The sequence below is a fragment of the Quercus lobata genome, chromosome 4, assembly GCF_001633185.2.
Source record: "Quercus lobata isolate SW786 chromosome 4, ValleyOak3.0 Primary Assembly, whole genome shotgun sequence".
In the NCBI taxonomy this organism is placed as follows: Eukaryota; Viridiplantae; Streptophyta; class Magnoliopsida; order Fagales; family Fagaceae; genus Quercus; species Quercus lobata.
Genome location: NC_044907.1, coordinates 49333382 through 49344037, shown reverse-complemented (window position 1 = coordinate 49344037; position 10656 = coordinate 49333382). Strand labels below are relative to the sequence as shown.

The 10656-nt window shown below is 33.6% G+C and overlaps 2 protein-coding genes across 2 annotated transcripts; both read right to left on the bottom strand.

Moving 5' to 3' along the window:
* Positions 1–410: 410 nt before the first annotated feature.
* On the bottom strand, positions 411–2914 carry LOC115986722 (UDP-glucose iridoid glucosyltransferase-like). Its single transcript, XM_031109989.1, has 2 exons — positions 2425–2914; positions 411–1490 (listed from the first exon to the last, which is right to left on the bottom strand). Exons 1-2 carry the CDS (start codon positions 2912–2914, stop codon positions 613–615), a joined length of 1368 nt encoding a protein of 455 aa, XP_030965849.1. The 3' UTR covers positions 411–612.
* A 2127-nt stretch (positions 2915–5041) lies between these two features.
* LOC115986725 (salicylate carboxymethyltransferase-like) lies at positions 5042–9083 on the bottom strand. Its single transcript, XM_031109991.1, has 4 exons — positions 8970–9083; positions 8311–8718; positions 5816–6070; positions 5042–5693 (listed from the first exon to the last, which is right to left on the bottom strand). Exons 1-4 carry the CDS (start codon positions 9018–9020, stop codon positions 5331–5333), a joined length of 1077 nt encoding a protein of 358 aa, XP_030965851.1. The 5' UTR covers positions 9021–9083; the 3' UTR covers positions 5042–5330.
* Positions 9084–10656: the final 1573 nt, after the last annotated feature.

The window sequence follows — 10656 nt, the reverse complement described above, 5'->3', positions numbered from 1 at the left end:
TATACTAATCAATGGTGCTCCAATGGAAAGATTCAATCATACAAGAGGAATCAGATAAGGTGATCCGTTATCTCCTTATTATCCTCTGCACAAGTATTTTATTGTTCCCACAATGCATCAAATGCTAGTGTTGGAAGTAATAATTTGTCTTTACAAGCTTTTAATTTGAACTAAATAATAAATTAGTTTTTCAATCATCAAGTAAATTTTTTACTAGATTAGTCAACCCAACTATGCAAACCAAACATCATATGTATGGGTGGGAAAGTTAATTCTGTTGTCATTCTTGCAAAACGGCTACAAACGCTAGTTAAGAAGGCCAATAGCACTAGTGAGTCAGGGACTCCTGGCTTATAGATTCAACCGTGGCTCCATGAATGCAACCAAACTAACACAAAATTACAGCACCTTAGTACCACTACCAATATGATCCATGAAGTATCGTTAAGCATTTTCAGATCATGAAGTTATCAATGTATCAATTACTACCAAGCTCTACAATCATAGTTTCAAATGCAAGCTGAAGAGGCTGCATTATGCAAATAATTAAAAAAGAAATATGAGTGTACATAATACATATCAATTTGAGTTGCAATTTGGCCTCATCCTCCATCATCCGAATGACAATATATGCTGTGCCAATTCATTCAAGGCATTGTATGTTGAACCATCCTCACTCAGGCAAAGCTCAGCTTTGTGCTTTAAATCCTTTGCTCTCTGTCTTATCTCCACCCCTTCAGTTTCCACCATTAATCTTCTTATAGCTCTTTCTATTTTCCCTCTCTCCAAATCACCCTCCAATTCCAAGCCTACCTTCCATACACTACACACATACTTTGCACTCAAACCTTGGTCCCCAAAATAGGGTCGACATAGCATTGGAACTCCTTCACAAACACTTTCCAGTGTTGAATTCCAACCACAATGGCTCCAAAACCCTCCCACTGCACCATGTGCCAAAACTTCCTTTTGGGGTGCCCATTTCACAATGCAACCTCTTCCTTCTACTCTTTCTTTAAAACTTTCTGGCAATAGCTCAATCCATTCCAACCCGCGAACTGAACCAGGTCTAACGACCCACAAGAAAGGTTGCTCACTGTTGGCTAAGCCCCAAGCCATCTCTACCAGCTCTTTCTCATCCATGCTTACCATGCTGCCAAAGCTTATACAAATGACAGACTTGGGAGCTTGTTTGTCAAGCCAGGAAATGCAACTAGAATCTTCCTTCAGCAGTGAACTAGAGGCAGATGGAGCTAGTTTATGGAAAGGGCCTAAGGAAAAAACTGGAGATGGGAAATGTTCTTGAACCTTTGTCAGTGTTTGTTGTTCAAGGAAGTGCACCGTGTTCACTATTATTGCTGAGGCTTTTTTTGTTGTATCTGTCACTGTGGCTCTCAGCTCCAATATAGGAGTTGGGATTTCTGTGGATCCTAGTATGCCCTTAAGATCAAGGGACTGAAGCTCAGGCACTGGGGCTTGAGCCAGACTTTCTGTAACAAAAAAGAAAAAAATATTAATGTCGTGACATGATCATAATAAAGAACAATTATCATAAAAATTAAAAAAAAAGGATGTTAAAAATTTAAATTATGTTATATCTATTACCAAAAAGGAGCATTTTAATTTTGATTTTTTAAAATTTTTATAATTATCTAGACACATGAAAAAAAGGATTAGAAGCCCATATAGGAAATGTTAGTTGACAATTCTACATTTCATACAAATGTGATCTATTACCTTGGATTATCTGTGAACTTAAATAGTGAACTCCACATAATCATACTAGTTAAATTAGAATTATATACAGAGTTAACAGTTAATTGTTTATCAAATGTTTATGTCAAGATAGAGGAATAATTCCTAATTCCCAGTTAAAATTCCATGTCAAAACTTTAGATCTCAAAGTGACTACCCATATCCAAGATAAAATTTCTCACTCAAGTATTTCGATTTTCTTTTCCAACATTGTTCTGCTTCAACTATACAATTAGTTAGAAATCTTAGCTAGCTATGATCATATGCGAAGAAAAAAAAAATTACAATAGCTTCAGAAAACCTATCTTTCTCATGTAAAGTACCAAATTAAATCATCAAGTTAATCAAGTCTAATATGTTGAATAAACTCATAAACTATTTGGTATAACCATGGACACCATGCTTTCAATTTTTGTTAGCCTTTTTCAATAGTACTGTATACTATGTTACCATACTTCTTCCCTTAGCAGAATTAAGCATGCTCTGTTCCATTGAATAACTCAATTCAAATACATTGCTGTATTGACTATTAAAATACAATTTATATTTTCTAAAGACAATTAAATTCAATATAGCTACGTTTTTAAATTTAATTGAAGAACTTAATTAACGTACTTTCACCTAAGGGATTGTCTACCCCAAAATTAAAGCTTTCCAATTCACACGTACCTGGAAAGGAAATATAGCCTTTCTCATGATGAGCATCAGGAAAGACTGCAAACAAAAGCAAGGTGGCAGCTGCACTTGTACGCACATTAATCCCAGGAAGTTTCAAATTGATAGCCACAACTTGAGCAAAGTGCATGAACCCATCATAAACAACACCGGCAACCCGATCATGTGGATCCTCTACTTTCATCATCTCCTCCATGTATTGTTGAAATGGAGCTTCACAATTACTATTAAGAGCCGATATCGCAGCCATGAAATTTGAAGGTGAGAAATTGGTTTTAGACAAGCCATCTGGTATTGATACAAAGTGAAATTCAGGATGATTTTCATGGTTGGGAGAGTTGAATTGAGGGTGTGCTATGGTGATTGAAAAGCCCTTGGAGTATAGGATTGTGGCAAGTTGAAGCATGGGATTTATGTGGCCTTGGAATGGATATACTACAAGCACCAACCGATGGCCAAGCCTTTTAGCTTCTTGCTTCTCCATTGATGATTACTTTGCAGCTTGTGGGAAATTAAGGCAATCTTTTTGTTTTGTTTGCAAGTTGCAATAGACTAGAAGATGGCCACGACTTGAAACCAATTACGTCATTTGGATATTAATTTATACAAATGAATTTGGGTTGAATTGTCATGGTATATATCTTACGTACGAAGAAGTTTTCAAGAGTTGAGTTTTGACTTTTATTCATTTATATGTATTTCCTACGTATGCACTCACGTCAACTCAACACTTCAGATATTTTGATTTTTCTGCCTAAAGCTTGGAGAGAAGGGATTGAAGAAAGGGTTTTGACTATTTCACATATATGATATAACAGTTTTCACTTTCTTTCATGTCATGGGATAAAATGTGAATTCTTAATGTGAAGGTGTGGACATTCCTATGAACTTCCATATTGTATATTTCGTTACTGATATAAAGTCGGTGTGATTTTGCCCCTAAAATACTAAATTATTGTAGAATACTTCAGAGTTATCTAATAATTTTTGCACTTAGCATCTTATCTATGATTCACAAAGCAGCATAAATTTTATCTTTTCGAGGTTACCAATGATTTCATTTCTTTATTAAACTGAAAGTTCATCTTTACAAAAGATTTTTACAATAACCCAAAGTTTCTTTAACATTTTCATATTCAGTATTGTTAGCATACAAGCCCATTTGATTGCACTTAAAAAAAAATTACAATTCAATAGGTATAATGAAGGATCTGAATCCGTACTGCACTGTTTATGGGAATGCGGGGTTGCGCAAGACGTTTGGGCAAGCAGTAATATTGGAGTGCAGAAACGGGCGACGAGTCAAGTTGATATGGTGCAGCTGCTCGAAGATTTGCTGGACAGAATTTCAGGGGAGGAACTAGAACTGTTTCTGGTTCAGTGTTGGGTTATATATGGAACCAACGAAATGCTGTTTTGCATGGGGGAAAGTTGCAGGACCCACAGCGACTGAATAGGAGAGCAGAAGACTTATTTGAAAGAGTTTAGAGAAGCCCAGAACCTCTTGTCAGTCCAGGCATCCGGTGGAGTGGTGCAGTCTCGGGTTTCATGGAGTTCGCCATTGGGTTTGCTTTACAAACTCAATTTTGATGCAGCAGTGTTTGAAGGGATTAGCGCCTCAGGTTTTGGAGCAGACGTGCCGTTGAGTTTGTAATGGAAGCTGGGTTTAGAGAGCTAATAATAGAAGGGGACAACGCCACTGTGATGAAGACCATTATGTCATCAGAGGTCAATATTTCTAGGCTAGGACATATTTATGAGGACATAGGCTGTATGGCTTTGACTCTACAAACTTTTTCTTTTAGTTGTGTCTCGGCTGCGCATGCTTTAGCAAAATATGCAAGACTGGTAGATGATGAGGTTGTTTGGTTGGAAGAATCTTTACCACCCATTCTGGAAGCTTTGTATCTGGATAATTGTTATTTCATGAATGAATGATCATGGTTTTCACTTCAAAAAAAAAAAAAAAAAAAAAAAAAAACTTAAGACTTATATGACAAATAATTTTTGGGCAAAATTACAAGACTAAAATGATCAAATTCAAACTTAAAGGACCAAAATAATTTTTGGACATAGTTGGCTGGGGTAAATTTGTATTTCTACCTAAATTTTAATACACATCAATATACAATGAATTCATTCTCAATTTTAACAAGGACCATAATATCTTTTATTTTGTGAATTATCTAGGATTTTGTTATCACGACAACTATTAAATTGAAAGGATAAGAATATCTTTTACTTATTCTTTCCGTAACCTTCCCTCTCCTTATCTCATCTCTCTAATACCTCATAACCTTCCTCTTCTCTGCTCTCTCGTTTACCTTTTTGTATGAAAGTTATAATATTGTAGCTTATTTCCAAAATCTTTATAGGTTCATGTCTTGTCTCTTTCTACTTTTAAGTAGAAATCATATTTGATAGGAAGGTTTTTTTTTTCTTAAAAAAAAAAAATTATAAAAGGATTGGTTAATTGAACCACAGTTCTTGTGACTCCCCATTACTCACAATCAGTGGAAACTCAGCAAACATTTCCTTTCCCTTTCTTCTCAAAACGGTTGACCACTTTTTTTTAGAGTCATTGCATGGAAATAAGCAATAAGAACACTAATTTAACATTGAAACAGCTTACAATGATCACAAGGTAAACTAGGCAAAATCATACACATAAAATTTATTGTACTGACTACACAGTACACAGCCATACACACATAAAATACAACACTTAGTTTACTATGCAGAGTCATAGACTCATGGCATAGCTACGAGCATACGAGAAACAATTTATTAAAAACAAAGCCAGACTAGGCAAAAGCATAACATCTAGTAACTAGTCCAACAAGATGATGCTTCCCAATTTGCATCTTATTTATTCAAGATACATAGTTTCATGGATTTATTCATTTCCTTTCCATTGAAATTAGGATGTTGAAATTCTTTGTCTTCTCCATGGAAAGATGCTCACCGATACGCTCTGCAAACCTCTCAAATAAATCATCTATAATTTCCTCTCCAAAGTGATCAACAAGCAAGGATTCTGAAATCGCTCTATAGCAACGTGACACATTTTGTCCACATGTAAACTTGTCAAACACGTAATTTTTGTTTTCCTCGTTGTCATTGCCATCCAAATTGACTTCAAATGTTTCCAGTCGATCAATAACAAAGGATCCCTCTTTTTCAACAATGGTTTTTACTTCTTCGATGAAAGGTGAGTAGTGAGGCAAATTGAACGTGTCGATATCAGCCTCTTCAATTAGCCCCTATACACATAAAATTGTGGCCATTATTTTACTTTTTAAGTGAGACAACAAAACAAAAAAATTATCTCTTAATTAGAAGAATTAATTTTAAATTTTAATTATCAAAAGGTTAAAGAACTAACTTCAGCAGCCATGTCAAGGAGACACTTTGCTAGCAGCTCCCAAACGAGGCAACAATCTCTACTAGTGGGATCTTTGATACTCCTACCAATAAAGGTTAGAATCATTTGCCCTCCAAGTTTTATTTCATCAGCACGAGAGCGAAGTAAAAGTGAGAAATCACTCTGAAATTGCTCCAAGTATGCCTCAAATACATTGTGAGGGCTTGTCTTCCCCATGTATAGGTTCCCCTTGTTATTGTTAATCCCTTGAGGTACCTAATAATTATAAAATAAAAACAAATTTAAAGAAAAGAGAGAAAATGCCATTACCAAAATGAACTATGAAAATTTGAGTATGAATTTTCTCACTTGTACATTTTGTGTGCATTATGAAATTGATAATTATTTGTTTAAATGTGACAATTTATTCTCATTTCTAGAAATAGTAAAAATTACTTAGCACTTCGTATGAGCATCACAAATCAAATTAAAATTTTCTCCATTTCGCATAAAATGGAAGGGAAAATGAAGGAATGATTTATTTATTTTTTTTGTGTGGATGAAATGAACAATAGAATGCAATTTGATTTTTGGTGGAATTATCCATTAATCAAAGAAAAATTACCTTTTCTTTTCAAATTAATAAGATCATAATATAACCTCAAGGGGTTAGTTTAGTGGTTCTTAAGGTCTCATGATATCCATGAGATTTGGGTTCGAAAACTCTTACCAGTACCTTAAGACCACCTCCATGAAATTTCCCTCCATATACTTGAAAAGGTTTGGATATTCTCATTTGTTAAAAAGAAGAAAAAAAAGAAAAAGAAGAGTACATAGTATAAAATGGTAATTATGTTTTAATTTCTATTTATTTATAAAATCACTAATACAACCAAGGGGGAATATTACAATCCTTAATGTGCCACCATTTGCTGAAACCCTTTTGCATGATAGTATTTCAACCTATGATGTTTGTTGCATGCTAATTGTTATTTATTATTAGGTCAAGATATTAATTGGTTTTTTTTGTGTAGGCGAGAGTTGAACCCTAAATTTTTTGTTTAACAATAATGAACTTTACTAGCTGAATTAACTAAAACCTACAACTAGACTACTATATTCAATGAATTACCTACTAGATGTATACTCAGTAGGAAGTGTAGACGATGTTGTACAACAAAAACCAAGGCGGCTAAACATTGTTATTGTTAGGCGCTTAAGGATGTGGAGCCTGTTTTAAACCGTATTTTTTTGAAGCACGGCTTTTTTAAGCCACATTTTTTTTAAGGTACATCTTTTCCTAACCAATCATTTTCAAAAAGTAAAAAAAGAAAAAGTCAAATCATACCAAACAAACACGTAATACCATATATGTTTCTCAAGCATGGCAATTTGAGAATAAGTGGATTACTAAGGGCTTGTTTGGTTTGTGTTAAGGTTGTATTCTTTTTTTTTTTTAAATTTTTTGTACTCATTTTCCATACTCAAATCTTGTACTGATTTTTTGTTTCCATCTATTTTTTTTTTTGTTTGGTATCATTTTTTACTTTGTCTTCCCCTTCATTTTTTATGACAACCACCAACAAATATATATATATATATATATATATAGAGAGAGAGAGAGAGAGAGAGAGAGAGAGAGAGAGAGAGAGAGAGAGAGAGATTTTTTACTTTGTCTTCCCCTTCATTTTTTATGACAATCACCAACAAATATATATATATATATATATATAGAGAGAGAGAGAGAGAGAGAGAGAGAGAGAGAGAGGTCAGTGATAGTGGGACCCACAAATTTGATTTTTTTATGAAAATGCCATTGTGTTCATTTTCAAGAAAATGAAAACACAAAAAAGTTGTATTTATTTTTTGTATTCAAATCCTTTTTTTTTTTAATACTAAAAATGAAAACTGAATACAAATACAAAATCAAACAAGTTTTTAGTGGTGGGTTCCACAAAAATTGAAAATAAATATTAAATACACAACTTTTTTGCTTAAACCAAATAGACCCGAAGGTAGCCTTGAGAGTAGACATGACAAAAGGGGTTAGAATTTTCTGACCTGACCCAACTTGACCCGAAAAATACCCAAGCCAAACCCGATTTTTTTGACCCGAAGTAAAACGGGTTGACCCGTGACCTGACACGTGTTTTTTTCGGGTCAACTTGACTCGACCCGACCCATGACCCAAACCATTTTTTAATACTTTTTTTTTGGTAAAAAAAATAAAATGAAGATAATATTGGTTTAATTATTTGTTTTGAGATTTAATGAAACAATTGAGACATTTACATATTTGCATGCAAATAAATTGAAAGATGAATGATTGAGCATTTTGTACTAAGTAAAAATTTTTAGATATCAAATAGCAAAGTACATGTCAAGATAATTTGGTTACAGTAGAGTTAAAAATATAAATTTAAAATTGTAGACATGTGGGGAAGGGGATTAGATCATTTGGATAACTCCATTGAACCTAAAGGTCATTGACCAATTTTGAGTGTGAAGATGCTAACCTTAGAGAGCCAATGCACACTATAAGAAGAATGAACAAAATCCAGGCTTTTGCTAGGAAAGAGCCTGCCATAGAAGGACCCTGGCATTCCCGCTATGAAACATGGCCCTACATCGTTGCCTTTCTCCTTCTTCAACATAGCATAAAAGTCTGGCAGTAATTTGAAATCAGTGTTGAAATCATTACTTGGAAGGTCATTTAGAAACACTGTGAGCTCAGGAGGAGAGTGTCCAGTTTCTCGGCACAGTCCGACTATGGCATCAATCATTTCGTAGGTAACTATAAGTGTGTTGGGTCCAGAAGAGCAACCCAAGTCTGCTACGGAAAAATAACGAGGAAAGTTTTCCTTGCTATATAAGGCTCTGACAGTGCCCTCTAACACTGGTCTGACCTTGGAAATCACTGTTTTCTGAGAGAAACGCAAGATGGAAAATCATTTTTTTTAACTACTACATAAACATAAAATCATAAATGTGAACATTTTTTTAGCTTTGGAAACAAGTTTCTGTTGTTTGTGTTGAAAAATATTTAATGGTACGTACACTATAAATAATGATCATCATGGCTAGCTCTAACATGTATGGCTACGTAGGAAACTCTATGTAAATAGTTGATTCCATAAAAAGAGAAAGAGAAATTAAGTGAGAGTGAGAGAATTACTTGAAGTGCTGAGTTATGGGAATAGCTATTTTCTTCTACTCCCGATGTCATGTGAAGAACCTTCTCCACCTGTTGCAAGACATGGCCATGTCCATGTTCAGGGATAAGGGATTGAATTATGGGTGTAGCTATCCATGTCTTCCCTGGTGTAGTAATTGCTCTATTCAACCTGTATTTGTTTTTTTTTTTGATGAACTATTCAACCTGTATTTATAGGAGATAGCGATCCTTCTACTGCATGGATTGAAATATATTTATATTAAAAAATAGAAAATAAAGTTTATTTTGCACGATTTCATTACAAAATCACGTACAAATGAATTTAGGTTGAATGGTCATGGTATATATCTTACGTACATAGAAGTTTTCAAGAGTTTTTTTGTTTTTTGGTAAACAACGCTTGGATTAACTAAGAAACAACAAGTCTATTACAACAAGCAAAGCCAACTTTATCTCTAGTCAGCATCTCAACCACCACATCCGGTAGGTTAATCAAAAAAGAAAACTCTGTTACATTCAAGAGTTGAGTTTTGACTTTTATTCATTTATGTATTTCCTACGTATCACTCATGTCAACTCAACACTTTAGATATTTTGATATTTCTCCCTAAAGCTTGGAGAGAAGGGATTGAGTATTTCCTACGTATACGTATGCACTCATGTCAACTCAACATTTTAGATATTTTGATTTTCCTGCCTAAAGCTTGGAGAGAAGGGATTGAAGAAAGGGTTTTGACTATTTCACATATATGATATAACAGTTTTCACATTCTTTCATGTCATGGGGTAAAATGTGAATTCTTAATGTGAAGGTGTGAACTTCCATATTGTACATTTGGAAGTGTAAAACAATAAATAGTCTAAAAAAAAAATAATAATTTCGTTACTGATATAAAGTTGGTGTGATTTTGCACCTAAAATACGAAATTATTATGGAATACTTTAGAGTTATCTAATAATTTTTGCACTTAGCATCTTATCTATGATTCACAAAGCAGCATAAATTTTATCTTTTCCAGGTTACCAATGATTTCATTTCTTTATTAAACTAAAAGCTCATCTTTACAAAAGATTTTTACAATAACCCAAAATTTCTTTAACATTTCCATATTTAGTATTGTTAGCATACAAGACCATTTTATTGAACTTAAAAAAAATTACAATTCAGTAGGTGTAATGAGGGATCAGAGAGAATTTGAACCCTAAACATTTCAGTTGAAAACATCAGAATATACTAATTGATTTACAAAACTCGTAGCTATTGCATTCATATTTGTCCAAAAATCATTTTAGTCCTTTATGATTGAAGTTGTTTATTTTGGGTGATTTTTGGCAAGGTTACCAGACTAAATGACTCTTTGGAGAGCTAAAATGATTTTTGACAAGGTTACCAGACTAACATGATAAAAAACTTGAGACTTAAACGACAAATAATTTTTGAGCAAAATTAAAGGACTAAAATGATCAAATTCAAACTTAGATGACCAAAATAATTTTTAGGCATCATTAGCAGGTGTAAAGTTGTTTTTTTACCAAATTTTTTATACACATGAATATACAATGAATTCATTCTCAATTCTAACAAGGACCATAATATCTTTTGTTCCATGAATTATCTAGGATTTTGTTATCATGACAACTATTAAAATGAGAGGATAAGAATATCTTTTACTTATTCTTTCCGGAA